At 50.1% G+C, this 21,415-nt stretch overlaps 1 protein-coding gene across 1 annotated transcript; it reads left to right on the top strand.

Annotated features, from left to right (window-relative positions):
* Window positions 1-19,088: 19,088 nt before the first annotated feature.
* On the top strand, window positions 19,089-20,230 carry CLDN3 (claudin 3). The gene has a single exon (XM_067705103.1). The coding sequence runs from the start codon at window positions 19,324-19,326 to the stop codon at window positions 19,984-19,986; it is 663 nt and encodes a 220-aa protein (XP_067561204.1). The 5' UTR covers window positions 19,089-19,323; the 3' UTR covers window positions 19,987-20,230.
* Window positions 20,231-21,415: the final 1,185 nt, after the last annotated feature.

Below are 21,415 nucleotides of genomic sequence, written 5' to 3'. Positions count from 1 at the left end.
TATTTAAAGAGGAAAGGTGGGGGGGAGGAGGGGTGGTTAATATAGTGAATCAGTAAGTCACTTCTAAATTAAACAAAACTGGAGCTGAAGAATAAATAGGTTTCCAACTGGCTGTTGCTGTTTTCCTTTGAAAAAAATAAACATTAAAAAAAAAAGGGCTGTGACATTGAGATTTATTGAAATAGCCAAGTGGCCTGTTTTTCAACTAGTATGCAGTAAGTCTAGAAGTTAGGAGAGAATAGCTTCCTGCTAGCAGGAAACCTTCGTCTTGAGGACCTTACCCAGGCTCACGGTGTCCTCTGAGGGGAACCAGGATTGAAGTTTTTTATTTCTCAGCAAGAGCTCTTCTGCGTGGCAAGGCCTCAGTAGTACGAAATAAAATGACAGTTCCTTTAGTGCTATAGGATATCCGCTGTAACTCATTGAGAGACCACCCCAGTTCTTTCTGTTTTGTTTTCTGGGTTTCTTTTGCCTTTGTAGGAATCAGACACCTTGTGTAGAAAAAATGGTTTATGCCGAGTAGAGGTGACTTTAGGCGGCAGCTCCCAGGCGATTTTGAAACCCATGCCGAAGTCCTTCCCCTTGTTACAGATGGCATAGAAGTCACAAGTCTGTTAACTGGACTGTTTCTTCTCCTGCCTGTTGTTCCTGCTTTCTCTGTTTCTGTCTGGATAGTCAGGAAAAGATTTAATGTTTCATATTTAAACGAAATATTTAATGTCTACACAGTAAAATTATTCAAATTTCAAACCAGTATTGAAACCAGTTGGAAACCAGCTGATAGTTTCTTAATCTCACATTTAGAGATGAATGTAAACTGTATTCTGTTGAAACGTGCAAGTGTTCGATTCATGCCGTTTAAAAAACTCCTGCCTCTAGGTCCTTGTTAATGGGACCAACTTGTAACGTTTGTAGCCTTAAAGAAATCTCCATGCATTTGTTCTGCTACAGCTCAAAAACATGAAGTGACTGCCTGGAATTTGGGGTTAGTCCCAGTGTTCAGGTGAAAGAGAGGTGACAGCTTTCCAAAGAAGGACCCAAACACACTAACACTGTCTTCTATAGGGATTGTTGGGCAGGCCTGGGTTCCAGGTCTGTACAGTGAACAGGAGGAAGAGCTCTGAAACAAGGCTCTGATACCATGGGTATATGTAGGAGAGAACTAATAAGATTCTGTTAATTAAGATCCAAAAAAAAAAAGGGGCTATCACCCCAGTCTACTAATGTAGATACCAAAGCTCAGAGCATTTAAGTGACTTCCCCGAGGTCACACAGCTTGTGGAGGCAGGATTTGAACCCAGAACTGTCTGAAACCACAGCCAGTGTGTAACCACCACACCAAACATCAAGTCTACTCAAGTCTGTTTTCAAGACAGCCGGGAGCTTGCTCGAACTGGGGAGAAACTCAGAAACCCTCAGGCCCTGTCTTCAAGGGTTGCTGGTCGGGTTGTGGACACGCTGGAGTGGTGAGACCTACCCGAGATGGTGTGGGGCTGGGATAAAGGGCGCGGGGACCTAGCAGGATGGTGGAAATACAGGGTGCCTGTCCTAGGCAACACCCCATCTCTACCGCTACAACCCCCTGTCCAGAATGAGCTGGGACGCCCAGCAAGGTGACAGAGGCCCCGGCAGTGGCGCTGCATACCGGGGTACAATGGCTGCGTGTCCATCTCCCCGCCAAGGCTGGGCCCGCCCGGCCCTCTCAGGTGTTGCCCCCGTGTGTTTGCTTATGGTCACTGCAGCCTCCGCCGTGTACTCCAGCCCGTGGATGGGAATTTCGAAAATCGCTCCTGCTAAGGGCGGTGGAAGAGTGAACAGGGAATGTTGTGATCGTCAGAAAAGTGATGGGGCCGCCCAAGGTACCCCTAAGGTGGGGTTCAGCGAAGGGAGGGGGTTCAGGGTAAATGGTGAACCACAGGATGTACAGATTTTTTTCATCATGATGAAAAATAAAGGCCGACCAGTGCTGTGTGCATGGCCAGTGCCGTTCTCCCCAGGGTGGGTCCAGCGGGGCAGGCCTGAGGTGGGCGCCCTTGGGTGTCTGCGGAGGGCACAGCCAGTGTGGCCGAGGCCTTGATGCACAGGCGGAGGAGGTGGGCATCCGGGCAGGACTGTGAGGTCCACGGGGAGGAGTAACCCATGGGGTTGGGGTGGCTGTGGCCCCGGCAGTAGAGGAGCGCCCCCAGTGGAGGTGAGCGTCACTGCAGCCCTCCTCTAAGTACCCCCGAGGAAAGCCCTGACACCCCATCTTGGGTCTGTCGGGTCGGATGGGGTGAGGGCGCCTAGACCAAGGGCTCCGACCTGAGAACCAAGAGCCTAGGAATGAGGAGGGAGACTTCTCCTGGGCCCTCACGGAGGTGGGTGGTGAGGAGGGTAGGCAGACGAGTGTGCGCCTCTGTCAGGAGAGAGAAAGAAGGGGAGCAGAGGTAGGGGCTGTCCAGGAGCCCCTGGGGTAACTCAATTCCGGAGTCACAGCCCCCTACGCTTCCCTCCTCCACATCATGCCCCTGGGCCTGGGAAGATGGCAGGAACCCTGGCCCCCATGTTCGGGATGAAATGGAGAGCCAGCCAGGCCAAGGCAGGCTGGCCCAGACGCAGCCCGACCCTGCCCTGAGCCTCCGGCCCTCCGCAGCAGCCCGCTCACCCAGTCGCGCTTCCGAGCTCACGCCCTCCCGCGCCCCCGCCCCCAGAAAAGCTTAACGAAGAGACTCAGAGAGCGGAAGGGGGCTCAAAGAGGGGTCCTCAGTGAGGGGAGGGGGGCTCAGTGAGGGAGGGGGCTCAGTGAGGGGAGGGGCTCATTGAGGGAGGGGACTCAATGAGGGGAGGGAGCTCAGTGAGGGAGAGGGCTCAGTGAGGGGAGGGGGGCTCAGTGAGGGGAGGGGCTCAGTGAGGGGAGGGGTGCTCAGTGAGGGGAGGGGGCTCATTGAGGGAGGGGGCTCCGTGAGGGGAGGGGGGCTCAGTGAGGGGAGGGGGGCTCAGTGAGGGAGGGGGGCTCAGTGAGGGAGGGGCTCAGCAATGGGAGGGGCCATGGGAGGAGCGGCTGTGAGCGGGCAGAATATTCAGCACATAGAATAGACCGGGGAAAGCCCTGAGGGGTGGGTCCAGGCCGCCTCATGCCAGCTGGGCAGCGCCTGGCTCCGAGGCAGCCCCCGGGCTGGGTTTCGCCCTCCTGCCTGAAAGCGGAAGAGGCTTGGGCAGGGCCTCTTTATGGCTCCTGGCGAAACCTGGCCCCCGGGACAGGGAATAAGTTTCTGGTGGGGGGGAGGAGGGAGTGACTCATTCCCCCTCCCAGGCTCCTGACACCCCAGAGCCTGGGAATTACTCCCAAACAGCCAACCAGGCCCGGCCGAGAGAAAACAGCTCCACCCCACCCCGGCTACTCTCACCTCAGGCTTCCCACCGTCACCCACAGGGAGGGACGGACCATGCCCGGAACAGTGGACACCTTGGAGGAGAAACACACCTCCCACACAAACACAAACTCAGGCAGACACACACCCACAGGCTAAACGCAATCCCAAACCTCCGCACCCAGAAACAAACACCCGCCATCCGCGACAGCCCCCAGAGCCCCCAGAAGCCAGCGCACCGAGAAGCCACCGTCACTCCCTCACAGCAAAGCACGGCTCCCAGCGAGCCCGAAGCCCAGCTCCCAGACTCAGCCGGACCCAGGCGTGGGCCCTCTCTGCCGGCCCAGAACCAATCTGGCTTCTCAGTCGGCCAGTTTAAGAGGCTCTTGAGGGAAAGAGAGGGAAGGCGCTGGGGCAGCGGAGGTGGAGGGAATGCCAAATCGGGGTGGGGGGGACCCCAGCCTCCTGCTGAGGAGAGACAGCACACACTGGGTTTTAACCACCCCAGGGCCAAGCACTGTCTTATCGCAAGAATCTGAGGTGCCCCCCCAACCCACCCTCACTGCCTCCTGTCCCCCACCTTAGGCTCCATCTCAGGGAACACACATAATCTTGATGTCTCAGCACAGGTGTCCATGTAACAAGAGCCGGCTGCAAAATCGCCTCTCCAAGGAGTGCCTGGAATCCCCAGCCCCTGAGCACATTGGCCATGTCTGCCCCCAGCTGCAGCATCTGCTCCCAGCATGTGATTACCCACCTCAGACTGAGACTTCCCAGGGCAGGGCCTGTCTCTTCTCGGCAATGTCTCCCCAAAGGCAAAGCCATGTCTCTCCAATCAGACCAGGGCCTCAGTGTTAGAGATAGCAGGTGTGCCAGACATGATTATTTTTATTGAAAGTTACAGAAACTGCCAGTGTTTACTGTAAGTCCCAAAACAAAAGTATGGGAATTGGAGGGAATAGTTATAGGGTGAATACTGAGGTTTCTCTCCAGAGCAAAATGAGTCACCAAATTCCAGAAAAGTCACAAGGTGGAACAGCATGGGGATCAGCATATAAATATATAAATTCTCGGACTTCCCTGGTGGTCCAGTAGTTAAGAATCTGCCTTCCAATGCTAGGGACACGGGTTCAATCCCTGGTCGAGGAACTAAGATCCCACATGCCGCAGGGCAACTAAGCCCGTGTGCCACAACTACTGAGCCTGCGCTCTAGTGCCCGTGAGCCACAACTACTGAGCCCGTGTGCCACAACTACTGAGCCCATGTGACACAACTACTGAAGCCTGTGTGCCTAGAGCCTGTGCTCTGCAACAAGAAAAGCCACCGCAATGAGAAGCCCACGCACCACAATGAAAAGCAGCCCCTGCTCACCGCAACTATAGAAAGCCCGTGTGCAGCAACGAAGACCCAATGCAGCCAAAAATTAATTAATTAATTAATTTTTTAAAAAAAGAAACTCCAACATGCTGGAGGAAGTGTTGGTTAGTACAACAATTTTAGAGAATCATTTCACAATATCCGGTAAGGTGGATGACGTATATACCTTATGACCCATTATTTCCACTTCTAGAGAAACTCTCAGGTATGTGTACCTGGAGGACAAGGACATGTGTCACATCTTGTTTGTAATAGAAAAACAGTTGGAAGCCATTCAAATGCTCACAAGAATGGATAGGAATTGTGACATGGTCACACAATGGAATGCTCTACAACAATGAAAAAAGAATAAACTACTGACATGCACAACAACGTGAGTGGACCTCACACATATTGGATTGAGTGAAACCAGGTACAGGTGAGTACACACTGTGATTCCACTTATACAAAGGTCAAAAATAAGCAAAAGTAATCAATGGTGACAGGAGTTAGAAAGTGGCCACCTCTGAGGAGAAGGATGGGGTTGGGACACCAGGAAACCTTCTGGGGTAATAGAAATGCTCTGTATCTTGATTTGGGTGGTAGGTGCATGATGTGTTCAAATGTAAAAATTTCAAGCTGTACCTTTAAGATTTGTTCATTTCAAGGACCTCAGTGAATGTATTTTGTGCCTCAAAAAAAAGAAACTGCGGACTTCCTTGGTGGTCCAGTGGTTGAGAATCTGCCTTCCAATGCAGGGGACGTGGGTTCGATCCCTGGTCAGGGAACTAAGATCCCACATACCGCGGGGCAACTAAGCCCACGTGCCGCAACTACTGAGCCCTCACGCCGCAACTGGAGAGAAGCATGTGCGTCGCAACACAGAGCCTGTGCGCTACAACTGAGACCCGACGCAGCCACAACTAAATAGATAAATATTTTAAAAAACTAAGCAGGATTATAATTTTTAAAAATAATAATGAGATGCAACTTGACACCCACGGAATGACAAAAAGTCTGACGCTACCAAGTGCTGGCAGAGATGTGTAGCAATAGGAACTCTCTAATGTGCTGGAAGGAGTGTATAATACTAACAGGCAACAATTTTCGGGAATCATTTGGCAAGATCTGGTAAGGTGGAAGGTGCATATACTCTATGAGGCAGCAATTCCACTTCCGGAGAAACTCTCACTCATATGCACCTGGAGGCATTTACAAGGATGTATGTCACATCTTTGTAATAGCAAAACAGTTGGAAATAATCCAAATGCTCATCAAGAGGAGAATGGATATAAACTGTGACATACTCACACCATGGAATATACACAGCAGTTACAATGAATGAACTAACGCTTCCTGTATACGTTTCAAAGACATAACACCATTGAATAAAGCAACTTGCAGAATGATGTGTACAATATAAGACCATCCATGTAAAAATGTTTAATATGCAAGAAGTTCTATGTATTGTGGATGGATATATACCTAAGTAGCAAAACTATACAAATCTGAACAGGAAGATGCCATGTCAACTTCAGGATTGTGTTACCCAGAAGAAGAGAAGTGAGTGGGATAGGGAAGGAGTGCAAAGGGTCTCCCGCAGAATGTAACAACTTGCTAACTCTGAGTGGTGGGGTCCCATGGGTATTTTTTATATTATTCTTTGTACTTTCCAGGGTTTTTTTGGGGGGAGGGGTTTTGGCCACACCGCCCAGCTTGCGGGACAGCTCCCCAGCCAGGGGTTGAACCTGGGCCATGGCAGTGAAAGCGTCAAATCCTAACCACTAGACCACCAAGGAATTGCCCTCGTAATTTAAAAATATATATTCAAAGGGAAGAGGGCAGTTTTACAGTCTGGCTGCAAGCTGGTGGGCTGCCATCTTGGTTTCTGCAGCTGACCCCGGATTGTGCCTTCCTTCCTTCACTCCACATTTCAGCTTTGGCAGCCCCAGCTGGGCCAGCATTCTTCTCCCACAGAGATAACCAGCCCTTGGTGGCCCTGCCTGGGGTGGTGGTGGTCTTCTGTGAACATTTATCACTGGTGACAGCAGAATGCAGACACCCAGGAGGGTCCCTGAGCTCTACACGAATTGCCCATATGCTCCCCCCCAGTAACTGTGACTTGATTTACCCTCCGTGGTCAGAGTCAATCATCTCAGCCATTGCAGTGATTCCTTTTTGCCTGTTCTTGTAGGGGGACAAGGGACACAAAACAGTCAGGGGGCCTCCTCCCTTCCAGCGCAGTGGGCCTGTTACCATGCAACACCCCAGGGGAGCATCCCTCCTTCCACAGAGTTCAGGAAACAAAATTCTTGACAGTGGGTCATTGGGTGTACTTCAGGGTGATGCCTCCCCCATTTTTGCCCCTCAGTTCCTGGATCCTCAAATAACACTGAGGTCCTAGAGATTTAATGCCACCCAGGCTTGGTGTCACATTTACAAAGCATGATCTAGAAGTACATAGGAACCCCCTAACCCCCACCCCACTGTTGACTTTTTTTTAACATATTTTTAAATGTTTATTTGTCAATTTATTTATTTTTGGCTGCATTGGGTCTTTGTTGCCGTCCGCGAGCTTTTCTTTAGTTGCAGCGAGCAGAGGGCTACTCTTTGTTGCGGTGCGTGGGCTTCTCATTGTGGTGGCTTCTCTTGTTGTGGAGCACAGGCTCTAGAGTTCAGGCTCAGTAGTTGTGGCGCACGGGCTTAGTTGCTCCGCAGCATGTGGGATCTTCGCGGACCAGGGCTCGAACCCGTAACCCCTGCATTGGCAGGCGAATTCTTAACCACTGCACCACCAGGGAAATCCCCACCATTGACCCTTTTTTTTTTTTTTTTTTTTTGCGATACGCAGGCCTCTCACTGTTGTGGCCTCTTCCATTGCAGAGCACAAGCTCCGGACACGCAGGCTCAGCGTCCATGGCTCACGGGCCCAGCTGCTCCGCGGCATGTGGGATCTTCCCGGACTGGGGCACGAACCCGTGTCCCCTGCATCGGCAGGCGGACTCTCAACCACTGCGCCACCAGGGAAGCCCCCCACCGTTGACTTTTGAAAGATGTCAAAGTTATCAAAATATGTGGTCTACCACAACTCAGGTGAAAACCACCTTCCCTCTCCCCTCCTCACACCCCACAATCGGTCCTAAGCAAATCTTCTAGAAGCTGCACCCCCCAAACCACTCTTTCACTCCCAGTCTAACGAGCTCCGTTCCTCCCCTGCCCATCGCAACGCTTTATTATATGTATCTGCATTGCCTTTCCTCCAGCAAGCAGCTCTTCCTCCTTATATTCAATAAGGTGGGAGGGGCTGGGGCAAACTTGGTGCGCAATTATTGAATCCTGTTTAGCAGGCCAGGGGAGGAGGAGGTCTGATTACACACGTGTTCTGTCGGCAGGAGAAACAGCACGAGGTGTGAGAGCATTTGCAAGATGGCCGTCTGAGCTGCCACGCTGTTGTCTCCCAGGTGGAACCACAGTTGTCTTCAAAGGGCCATTTCATCCCCCCTGCAAGGCCAGATGCTTCTAGATGGTGGGGCTCATGATAAGAGCAGGACTCCCAGGATATCACCCCATACTTCTTTTGCTGTAAGGCAGCTTCTAGATCAGAAACAACATTGCAAGATTCACTAGGACAGCAAATGAGGCATGAGTAAGTCCATGAATAGTAGTCCTGGCAGAAGCATGATGCTCAAGTAGAACAAATCCAGATCCCAGATGGGCACCTATCGATGTACGGACACACTGCTGACATCCTCACAACAGGAGTCTGGAGCGACGGCAGTCCCGTTAGGTTGGCTGGCCCCTAAGGAAGGAGAGCGCCATATTGGATTCAGGATGGGTGCTACTTTGCGGCCAGAAGCCACAGGGGTCGGCCTTGGTGAGAGAAAGCCCTCCGTGGACTCCCTCCCTGCCACAGTGGCTGCCGCAGTCACAAGGCCATTGAGCAGGGACTGGGCTGTCTGGGGAAGAGGCTGCCTGGTACCCATAGGGCTCTTCATCAGCCAACAAAGATATTTGAGCTCCTTCAGCAGCAAGACTCTCCTTTCGGTTCGAGCTCAGAGTCGGGGCACAGAGTGCCATGGGACTGCCCTGGCTGGCGAACGTGGCCTCTGTCAGTGATAACATGGGAGGCACTAAGGGTTGAGTAACCTCTGATAGAGTCCTATCTTAAATCAACTATGCTCTCCTTGGGCCTCAGAAGCTGCTTTGTTTAACTTTGTGCTGTTTGCGTGAAGATATGATAAGGTTCCCCAAGGTTTAAATAAACTTAGAAGTCAACAGAGTCCATTACCCTCTGTTCCTGGGAAGGGAGGCTTAGTGAGGTGAAGACACAGCACAGTGCAGGGGCTGGGGGCTGGGGTCTCACATGCCTCTCTCCTGCAGTGCCCCCAGCCCCAGCCTATCCCAACTGAGCTTCCCTGGGGTTTCTTTCTTTTCCTTTTCCTTTTTTCTCATTCTGGTTGCCAGTAGGAGACCCAGGGCCAAAACACTAAACTACAGAGGCTAAGCCAGGGGTCTCAAACTCAAGTGGTTACATGGGCCGAGCAGGTAACGAATATGTGTACAGAGAACCAGGTGAAAGAAAACAGGTGTGTGGGGTGGGGGGGAATTCCCTGGTGGTCCAGTGGTTAGGACTCCACGCTTCCACTGCAGGGGGCACGGGTTCGATCCCTGGTCTGGGAACTAAGATCCTGCATGGCGTGGCCAAAAGAAAAAGAAAGGAAGGAAGGAAGGAAGGAAGGAAGGGAGGAAGAGAGGAAGGAAGAAGGAAAGAAAGAGAACAGTTGGGGGACCGACTCTTGAGAAGATGAAATAGACATACGTGTTCCTATTCCTTCTGCCAAGTACAGCTGAAACCCCTGGATTTTATAGATAAAACAGGCATGAGAAGATTGAAAGGTGGAGGGAAGGCAGACCAACTCAGGACCTCTGGACCCAAGGACACATGATGCCCTCATCGTTGTCACCATCCTGCCGCCCGCCCTCCCGTCCCTCAGACTCCTCGTAGCTCATGATGAGAGCCACAGCTTTTCTTTTTCTTTTTTCTCCCAGTTTTATTGAGTTATCATTGATATCGGCACTGTACAATTTAAGGTGTACAGCATAATGATCTGACTTACATACATCGTGAGATGATTATCACAATAAGTTTAGTGAACATCCATCATCTCATATAGACACAAAATTAAATAGATAGAAAAGAAATCTATTTTTGCTTGTGATGAGAACTCTTAGGATTTATTCTCTTAACAACTTTCATATAACATACAGCAGTGTTCATTATATTTATCATGTATCTTACAGCCCTAGTACTTATTTATCTTATAACTGGAAGTCTGTACTTTTTTTGTTGTTGTTGTTGTTTTTGCGGTACACGGGCCTCTCACTGTTGTGGCCTCTCCCGTTGCGGAGCACAGGCTCCGGACGCGCAGGCTCAGCGGCCATGGCTCACCGGCCCAGCCGCTCCGCGGCATGTGGGATCTTCCCGGACCGGGGCACGAACCCATGTCCCCTGCATTGGCAGGCGGACTCTCAACCACTGCGCCACCAGGGAAGCCCGAAAGTATTCCAGTTAGATTCTTTTGCATATAGCTGTCCAGTTTTCCCAACACCATTTATTGAAGAGGCTGTCTTTTCCCCTCTGTATATTCTTGCCTCCTTTGTCATAGATTCATTGCCCATATAAGTGTGCATTCATTTCTGGGCTCTCTATTCTTTTCTATTGATCTAGGTGTCTGTTTTTGTGCCAGTGCCCTGGGTTTTCTTTCTCCCTCATGTATCCCAAACATGGAACTGAAGATGTAGGCAAGTGGGAGATACCACTGGACAAAAACCAAAAAAGCCCCAATAAAAGTCTGCTTTCTCCGGTCAAAAGACCAGGAAAGAGGCAGCCTAAAAGGACAGAAAACTTTTGAACAATAACCATTCTAGGGGAACTTCCTGGCAGTCCCTCCAAAAGATAGTAACACTTCAAATCAGCTTTATTATGGGGTGACAGATTTGGGGTTCTTAGAGATAGTGGTAGCTAGAAGAGTGATACTTCATCCCTGCAGTGGTTTGTGTGGGGGCGGGGTGAGGTGGGGAGAATGCAAGGAGTCATCAGCTGGAATGACCCTTGACCCTGCCTTCAGCACCTACACAGTGCCTGGCACACAGTAGGTGCTCAATAAATATTTGTCAGCCGTTTGTGGGTAGTGGGGGTTAAGGACTCCGCACTTCCACTGCAAGGGGCGTGGGTTCAATCCCTGGTCGGGGAACTAAGGTCCTGCAAGCCATGAGGCACGGCCAAAAAAAATTTTAAATAAAATTTAAAACTAAGCATTCTATATTAGGACAAACACCAGAGAAGAAACTGTGGCCCCACCCATCCCCACACCACAAAGGCCAATGGGGAGCCTAGATATGAAATATGAAAACTTTTTTCAATTAAAAAATTTTAATTACAGTATATTATAACAGTAGTACAACAGGACTCACTCACATATTCATTTGACAAGTATTTACTGAGTGCCTGCCCTCTGCTAGGCACTATTCTACTGCTAAAAATAAAGTGCTGAAGCATACAGACAAGGTCCCTACAGTCATCAAGTTTACATTCTAGCGGACACCACGTTTGAACAGAAATGACTAGAAAAGCATCTTGAAACGTACAAAACCAGATGTCAATAATGGTATCTTTAAATGGATGGGATTATAATTTTTCTAATATCCTTTTCCATTTTGACTTTCCTGTATAAGTAGGCATTGCTTTTAAACTTTAATAAATAATAGCCAAACTCGGGAATTCTCTGGTGGTCCAGTGGTTAGGACTCCGCACTTCCAATGCAGGGGGCACAGGTTCGATCCCTGGTTGGGGAACTAGATCCTGCATGCAACAACTAAGACATAAATAAATATTTAAAAAAGAACAAACACTATAGATAAAATGGATTTCAAAATTGTTCAAGTAACCCACAGGAAAGCAGAAAAAAGAAAACAGAAAGAAAACAAACAAATGGAGAGAACAAACAGAAAACAAAAAATAAAATATCAGACTAAGCTTTAACACATCAACATTACATTAAATGTAAATAGTCTAAATACAGGCATCGCTCAGAGATATTGCACTTTTGGTTCCAGACCACCACAATAAAGCAAATACAGCAAAGTGACTCACCCATATTTTTTGGTTTCCCTGTGCATATAAAAGTTATGTTTACACTACACAGTATTCATTAACTGTGCAATAGCGTTATATCTAAAAAACAATGTACGTACCTTGATTGAAAAATACTTCATGCTAAAAAAGGCTACCCATCATAAGCCTCATGAGTCATAATCCTTTTGCAATAGTAACTTCAAAGATCACTGATCACAGATCACCATAACATAATAATAATGAAAAAGTTTGAAATATTTCAAGAATTACCAAACTGCGACACAGAGACACCAAGTGAGCAAATGCTGTTGAAAAAAGGCACCGATAGACTTGCTTGGTACAGGGTTGCCACAAACTTTCAACGTAAAAAAACACAATATCTGCGAAGCGCAATAAAACAAGGTATGCCTCTGTATCAATTAAAAGAAATTATCAGAGTGCTTAAAAGCATGACCCGAATATATGTTGTGTACAAGAAACTCACTTCAAATATAATGACATAGGCAAGGTAAACGGAAAAGGATATAGCATGAAAACAATCAAAGGAAAGTGAAAGTGGCTATATTTGTATGAGAGAGACTAGACCTCAGAGCAAAGTTAATTACCAGAGACCGAGAGGGACATTATGTAACGAAAAAAGGGTCAATCTACCAAGAAGACATAGTAATCCTAAAAGTGTATGCATTATCAAACGACAAAACTGCAAATTATGGAGAAAAAGCTGACGTAACTGAAAGGACAAATAGACAAAAGCACAAGTATAGTTGGAGGCTTTAACACTTCTCTTTCAACAATTGATGGGACAACTAGATGAAATATAGCAAAGTTATAGAACTCAGTGACACCATCAACAAACAGGATCTAATCAACATTTATAGAATACTCCACTCAACAACAGCAGAACACACATTTGTTTAAAAAACCCAGATAGGGACTTCCCTGGAGGTCCAGTGGTTAAGACTTCACCTTCCAATGCAGGGAACGCAGGTTCGATCCCTGGTCTGGGAGCTAAGATCCCACATGCCTCGGGGGCAAAAAAACAAAACAAAAAACAGAAGCAATATCGTAACAAATTCAATAAAGACTTTAAAAATAGTCCACATCAAAAAATCTTTTAAAAAATTTTTTTAATTAAAAATTAAAAACCTAGATAGACCATATCCTGGGCCAAAATGAAATCTCCACGGATTTTTTTTTTTTTTTTTTTGGCCGTGCTGCTTGGATTGCAGGATCTTAATTCCCCCACCAGGGATTGAACCCAGGTTCTGGCAGTGAAAGTGTTGAGTCTTAACCACTGGATGGCCAGGGAATTTAAATTAATTGAATTTAAATTAATTTAAATTAATTGAATTTAAATTAATTGAAATCATATAGTATGCTCTCTGACCACAATGGAATCAAACTAGAAATCAATAACAGAATGACAACAGGAAAATCTCCAAACACTTGGAAACTAAACAGCACACTTCTTGTTCCATAACTCAAAAGGCAGCCATAGGTCAAGGGAAATTTTTTTTTAAATGCATTGAAATAAGTGAATATGAAAGTACAACATATCAAAATTGTAGAACATAGATAAAGCAGTGCTAAGAGAGAAATTTATAACACTAAATGCATATATTAGAAAAGAGGAAAAGTTTCAAATCAATAATCTACACTCCCACATCAAGAATTTAGAAAAAGAGGAGAAAATAAACCCAAAACAAGTAGAAATAAGAAAATAATAAAGAAGAGCAAAAATCAAGGAAATTGATAATTGAGAAGATCAATGAAACAAAGGGCTGGTTCTTTGAGGAAAAAAAAAAAACTGGTAAAAATGACAAACCTCTAGCTGACAAAGACAGACCTCTAGCTGACAGAGAGAGAGAGGGAGAAATACAATTTGCCAACAGAAATGAAACAGGAGCTATCATACAGACCCTACAGATATCAAAAGGATAATAAGAAATATTATGAACACACATAAATTCAACCACTTAGATGAAATGGTCCAATTTCTCAAAAAACACAGCTACAACAATTCACTCAGTATGAAATAGATAATTTAAATAGACCTGTAAGTATTAAGTATTTGTAATTTTAAAACTCCCAGAAAGTAATCTACGGGCCCAGTTTTTCACTGGAGAATTCTACCACATTAGTCAAGCTTCTCAAGAAAAACAGAGCTAATAGACTATATACAGATACGCATAATAGAAGATTTATCATAGGAATTGGCTCATGCAGTCATAGAGGCCAAGAAGTCCCACAATCTGCCATTTGCAAACTGGAGAACCAAGAAAGCCGATGGTGTAATTCAGTACAGACTGCCCACTGGGGAGAGGTGGGGGCCAGGCTGAGTGTGCTGGGATGGGAGAAAGGGGAGGATGCCGCCACTGCAGTAGGGGAAAGGCAGGCCTTGGGGACGTGATGGCTACTTCTGGGGAGCTGAACACTGGGTGGGAGATGGGGAACAGGCTAATCTCCTAGCTGGGGGCACTCTTCTTTCAGTTCCTCTTTTTCTAGACCCTTGCTTCTTGGAGTTACACACACACAATTCACCCCAAATGCACCTAGTCACCTCCACCAGCCAAATCCTTCTCTACCAGCTCCTGCCCAACCTCCTCCTACAGGAAGCTCTCCTGGACCAAGACAGCATCAGAACTCCCCTTCCTATGGTCACTCAGCACTAACTGGAGGGATGTTGGAGCATCGGTCCCACCTTGGCTCATGCTGCTGTTTCTAGACAGGAGGCTCAGGAATGGAGGAGGAGGAGACAAGCATTGTGCTTGGAGCCCCCAAGCCTCACCCTCCTCTCACCAACTCCCACAGTACTCTCCATTAAAAAACAGCTTCATCCCACCCTCATTCCCACTCTCTGGGGACACACATACCACACGAACACACACTGCAGCCCCCCCACCCAGCACCATTGTGGTTTTTAACAGCTTTATTGATACAATTTACATACCATACAACTCACAATTTAAACTGTACTATTCAATGGTTTTTTAGTATCGTCACAGAGCTATGCAACCATCAACACAATCAATTGTGTCATTAGAACATTTTCATCACCCCAAAAAGAAACCCTGTTCCCACTAGCAGTTAGTCCCCATTTTCTCCCAACACCACCACCGCAGCACCACCACCGATCTACTTTCTATTTTTATAGATTTTCCTACTCTGGATCTTTTTTTTTTTTTTTTTTTTTTGGCTGCGTTGGGTCTTTGTTGCTGAGTGTGGGCGAGCAGGGGCTACTCTTCATTGCCGCGCAGAGGTCTCTCATTACAGTGGCTTCTCTTGTTGCAGAGCATGGGCTCTAGGCGCTCGGGCTTCAGTAGTTGTGGCACGTGGGCTCTAGAGTACAGGCTCAGTAGTTGTGGTGCTCGGGCTTAGTTGCTCTGTGGCATGTGGGATCTTCCCAGACCAGGGCTCGAACCCGTGTCCCCTGCATTGGCAAGTGGGTTCTTAACCACTGCGCCACCAGGGAAGTCCTGGATCATTTTTATAAGTGAAATCATATAATACGCCATCCTTTGCAACTGGTAGCTCTCACTTATCATAATGTCTTCAAGGTTCATCCACGTTGTAACACATATCAGAACTTTATTCCTTTCTATGGCTGAATGATATTGCACGTATAGATACACTCCTTTTTGTTTATTCATTCATCAACTGACATTTAGGACATTTCCACTTTCAGGCTATTAGGAATAATGCTGCTATGAACATTCGTGCACAAGTTTTTCGTGTGAACGTACATTTTCATTTCTCTTGGGTAAATACCTAATAATGGAATTGCTGGGTCCTATGGTAATTCTACCTTGTGAGGAACTGTCAGACTGTTTTCAAAAGCAGCTGCAGCATTTTACAATGCCACCAGCCTTGTCGGAGGGTTCCAATTTTTCCACATCCTCTGCAACACTTGTTATCATCTTTTTGATTCTAGCCATCCTCATAGGTATGAAGTTTTATCTCTGTATGTTTTTTTTTTAAGATTTTTTTGATGTGGACCATTTTTAAAGCCTTTATTGAATTTGTTACAGTATTGCTTCTGTTTTATGTTTTGGTTTTTTGGCCATGAGGCATGTGGGCTCTCAACCCCCCAACCAGGGATCGAACCCACACCCCCTGCATTGGAAGGAAAAGTCTTAACCACTGGACCGCCAGGGAAATCCCTCTTTGTAGTTTTGATTTGCATTTCCCTAATGACTAATGGTGTCAGACAACTTTTCATGTGCACCTTGGCCATTTGTATGTCTTCCTTGTCTATTCCAAATGTCTACTCAGATCCTTTGACCATTTTTTTAATTGGGTTATTTGTCTTTTTATTATTGAGTTGTAAGGACCGTGGACGATATTGAGCAAAACGCTGATTGAAGCTATTTGCCCAGCGTCCCTGAAGTTTGGCCCCTGGGCAAGAAGCTTTCTGTCTTGCTGGCCTCATCTCCTCACAGCCCTGCCCAGCACATCCACCTCATTCAGGCTCAGGAACAAGGCGCCTCTTCCTGCCCACCATCCCCCCAACCCCGAACCCAAGCAGCTCAGAACAAACCCCTCTTCACAGATGAAGAAACCAAGTCCAGGTGGGAAAGGACTTGCTCAAGGCCACAGGACTGATAAGAGTGGAGCTGGACTCCACCTCAGGTCTGTCCAACTAAACCCTCCACCTTGTCCACACTGTTTCTCTGCCCACTGGTTTGTCTGGTCCTGGCTGTTTTCTGGTTTGCAGTACACATATGTTTCCTCCGTTCTCATCAATGTCCTGTGAGGTAGGTCATGTAGGCATCAGTCGCCTCATTTGGCAGAGGAGGAAATGTAGGTTAAGAGAGGGGACTTGACTTTCCTCAGCCTCACAGGTAGCAAGAGATAGAGCTCAGGGCAAAACCAGCAGGAAGCCCACTCTCAGGACAAAAGCATGTGATTTCAGGCACCCACCCTATACGCAGCCACACTGCCCAAGTGTTCTGCCTCTCCTCCGACCCAAAGCCACGCCACTAACCAGGAAACTGCAGCAGCCAGCAGTCCACTGGATGGACCTGGGCTTCAAGAACTTGCTCCGGGGCAGCCCCCGCCCAGCACCAGCTGGGCTCTCTGGCTGGGCACTCCCAGCCCCGCCCAACCCAGCCCCAACAGGCCCAGCCCAAGACCTTTGCCCCTGCGAGAAGTAGGACCCTGGTTTCCATGGGCCTCTGGCCCTGTTTACCTCACCCCAGGGCTTCGACCCTTACGGAGGAAGACATAGGCTGCATGCCTGTATTTGAGAGATGTGGGGCAAACCAGAAAAACCCCTAGGCCTGGTTTGATGGGGTTTCTCATCTCGCCTGGAAGTGCCCTAGGTTCCGACTAGATTCCAAAAGCATGTGACAGAGTAGTGTCCCATTATCAGTCATTTATGCCAGGAGGAGGGCCCCCAGGCAGACAAGGTTGCAGGAATGCAAGAAAGTGATGTTTTTGCATGAACTTTCTAAATCAACTTTCTCTTGAGCACCCGGCACCGTTCTAGGCACTGGAGATACGGCAGTTAATAAAACCAGCAGAAACCCTTTCTTGTTTGGGGACCTTCTGGATGTCCCAGTGGAGTTGACATACTAGAGCAGAGAGAGAGAGAATAAAAAATAAGTAAGAAAAATATAGAGTATGATGGACAGTGTTAAATGCTAAAAAAGAATGTAAAGTATAAAAAGGGGACAGGACATAGTGGGGTGAATAGCTGCGATTTTATGTATTTATTTGGCCGCCCCACGTGGCTTGCGGGATCTTAGTTCCCCCACCAGGGATTGAACCTGGGCCACTGCAGTGAAAGCAAGGAGTCCTAACCCCTGGACCGATGGGGAATTCCCAGCTGTGATTTTATTTTTTAATTTTTTAAAATAAATTTATTTTATTTATTTACTTTTGGCTGCATTGGGTCTTCGTTGCTGCGCGCAGGCTTCTTCATTGCGGTGGCTTCTCTTGTTGCAGAGCACGGGCTCTAGGCACGCAGGCTTCAGTAGTTGTGGCACGTGGGTTCAGTAGTTGTGGCTCACGGGCTCTAGAGTGCAGGCTCAGTAGCTGTGGCGCACGGGCTTAGTTGCTCCGTGGCATGTGGGATCCTCCCGGATCAGGGAGGATCCCCTGCATTGGCAGGCAGATTCTTAACCACTTCGCCACCAGGGAAGTCCCAGCTGTGATTTTAAATAGTGTGGTTAGGGAAGCCCTGGCTGGAAACAAAAACATGAAAGGTGAAAGGAGTGAGCCATGTGGTCTCTGCAATGTCCCAGGCAGAGGACACGGCAAGAATGAGGGCCCTGAGATGAGGGGAAGCGAGGAAGGTGGGGGACAGACCCTCCAAGGCCAACTCTGCAGGGCTCTAAGCAGGGCGAGGGATAGCCTAGGTGTGGGAGCAAGGCTATTGCAGGTAATGTCTCTGACTTCCCACTTTTGCCTGGATCAAACCTCTTTCACCACCGTTTCATTAAGGTGGATCCCTGTTCTGACTCCCCCACCCCCACCCGCCCCCGGCTCAGCGGGAGAGAGGACCAGGGCTCTGTGAAGGGAAGGGACTCAATGGGGGCGGCTCTGGGAGGCGAGAGCAGCTCAGCTAAAGGGATCCGGGGTCACTGCGAGTGTTAAGAGCTGAGAGCTGGAGAGGGGCTAGAGAATCTGAGTTCAGCACTGGCTCAGGGGTGTCTTCTGGGCGCCTTTGCGGGTGGTCCCTGGCTTCCGCCGAGTCCAGACGTCCAGGGCTGGCAACGCCATGGGCCTGGATCAGACCGGGATCCTGCGCTGGGAGCGCTGCCTCAGAGGCCAGACGGACCGAGGAGCAGGTGCGCAGCTCCCGGGGCAGCGGCCCACTCTGGGAAAACAGCCGCGGCCACGCCCACAGTGGGCCCTCCCTGTCCCCGCGGATCCCTGGCAGCTGGCAGCGCCCGCTTCCCCACGCCTTCCGTGCCAACGGCGCTGAAAATGCGGGAGGTGGGAGGGGGAGTGTCCAGCACTTTGTGCTTTTCACCCCACACCCCGTAGAATTCGTTTCCGAGCAGTGGGGAACCAGGAGCGAGGGGCGGGGGCGCAGGTCTCGGCCCCGCCCTCTCTTGGCACCCCCCATCCCCGCGCCGTGAGCCACTCCTGGCCAAGTCCTTCCTCCCAGGGCGCTTAGTGAAGGTGGGAAGAGGGGCCACGTCACTGTCCCCAGGCCCGGGAGAGGGCGGCCCCGCCCCTCCCTCCCCCGCCGGAGCGCTGGGCCCGGATCGAAGACTAACCTGCCCCAGCCCAGGGCCAGCCCAGTCGCTGCCGCCCGCCTACAAAGCCACAGGCAGGTGCAGGCGCAGCCGCTGCGCGAACGGGCAGAGCGGACCCTTTAGGGCGCGCGCCATCCGTGTGTCTTTCCGTCGGTCCATCAATTCGGGCGTCAGTCCGTCGGCGCACCGCCGCTCCCACCCAGGCCCCAGCGGCCCCGGCCCCTCGTCTTCCCGCACCCGGAGCCGCCCGCCAGTGACGGCCTTGGAGCGGCAGCCATGTCCATGGGCCTGGAGATCGCGGGCACCTCGCTGGCCGTCATGGGCTGGCTGAGCACCATCGTGTGCTGCGTGCTGCCCATGTGGCGCGTGACGGCCTTCATCGGCAGCAGCATCATCACGGCGCAGATCACCTGGGAGGGCCTGTGGATGAACTGCGTGGTGCAGAGCACGGGCCAGATGCAGTGCAAGGTGTACGACTCGCTGCTGGCGCTGCCGCAGGACCTACAGGCGGCCCGCGCCCTCATCGTCATCGCCATCCTGCTGGCCGCCTTCGGGCTCCTTGTGGCGCTCGTGGGTGCCCAGTGCACAAACTGTGTACAGGACGAAACGGCCAAGGCCAAGATCACCATCGTGGCGGGCGTGCTCTTCCTGATGGCCGCCTTGCTCACCCTCGTGCCGGTGTCCTGGTCGGCCAACACCATCATCCGGGAATTCTACAACCCGTTGGTGCCAGATGCACAGAAGCGCGAGATGGGCTCCGCCCTGTACGTGGGCTGGGCGGCCGCGGCGCTGCAGCTGCTGGGGGGAGCGCTACTCTGCTGCTCGTGCCCGCCGCGCGAGAAGAAATACACGCCCGCCAAGATCCTCTACTCGGCGCCGCGCTCCAACGGCCCGGGCACCGGCACCGGCACAGCCTACGACCGCAAGGACTACGTCTGAGTGAGCAGCCGCGGGGAGCCTCTACCACTCCCACGAGATGGCGCGCCCACCAGTCCTGCGTGCGGCCTTGCATCGGAGACCAGCCCACCCAGATGCCAGGCAACTCTCTCGCTGGACTGGGAGGGGACCTCCCGGCACCCCCTTCCCCAGCTGCCACCCCTCTTCGGGCCGGGGAGCGGGATTGCGGAGTCCAGGGGCCAGCCAGCATGGACCATGAAACCTTGCCCCTCCGGAGCGCGGAGCTGGGGTGACTGCCGCTACTTGTTCGCCCCGTCGGGCTGCGGCCTGACAGCCTTCGTTGAGCAGGGACCCGCAGTCTTGAAAAGGGCCACTTGATATTTTTCAATAAAAACCTTTCGTTTTGCAGTTGCCTGTGCCTCCTTGTCCCGAGCGCGGACAGGCCTCCACCTCCCTGCAGAGCTCTCCCCGCAAGGGCTGCTGGCCTTGGCTGGATTCTGCTCTCCCACTGCCCGGGATGAAGCTTAGAGAGGGACCGAGTTTCGGTAGCCGAGAAAGTGGGGTTGTAAACTGAGCTGGGTGCTCACTAGCTAGTTGGTCTTTTGGCCTGTTCACTGGGGATTCAGACGATGAAGCCCCAATCTGGAGGGGCGGGCATGAGCGCTTCCGGGCATGGGGGAGGTGGGAGGAGGATGTCAGGGACCCCCTTCCCCAGGGCTTGTGCCTGGAGCACCCGCCCTCCACAGCGCTCCCGCACACCTGAATCTCCCCTGTGGTGTGTGAAAGAGCACATTCAATGCTATGATTTCATATTTGGGAAAGGAGAACAAAAAGATCTATTGTTTTGGTAAAACACACCACCAAAGGAAGCTGAGTGGAATCTTCTCACCAGGAGAAGAGATGAGAGAGGGGCCTCATTTTCTTCCTGAAACCCTTGAGGGAGGGAAAGAGGCGGGGGGTGGGGGGGGACTCAGAACTCTCTGGTGACATTCTAATGCTAAGGTAAACAAGGTTTGGAAGCACTTGTGTCTTGGAGAAGGTATAAGAGGTTCAGGCAGTGGGAAAGGGGGCTGGTGTGCAGAGCCAGGAAAGTGGGATTCCAATGGCTGGGTAGATAGCAAGGTGAGGGGGGAAGTAGCAATGGGGCCCTGGGCCCAGAAGAGGCCAAGTCATGGAGAATCTCGTGAGCAGAATTACAGATTTTGGACCCTCATCTAATATTATGGGAATCATGGGAGGGACGTACCTGGTCAAATTTACGCTCTAAAATAACCTCTCCAGCTGCCCCTGCAGAACTGGGACTCAAGGAGGCACATGAAGGCAGGAGACCATCTTAGAGGCTGTGCAGCTGTACCCGTGTGAGATGATGCAGCCCAGAAATAAAGCAGGGACCAGGCCTGACGGGGAGGGGGCGCTGTAAAAGAAGCAAGATGAGCTGGGCTGGAGAACCATTTGGATAGGCGGGGTGAGG

This window comes from Pseudorca crassidens, chromosome 15 (genome assembly GCF_039906515.1).
Source record: "Pseudorca crassidens isolate mPseCra1 chromosome 15, mPseCra1.hap1, whole genome shotgun sequence".
In the NCBI taxonomy this organism is placed as follows: Eukaryota; Metazoa; Chordata; class Mammalia; order Artiodactyla; family Delphinidae; genus Pseudorca; species Pseudorca crassidens.
This window is presented reverse-complemented; position numbering and strand designations above follow the sequence as displayed.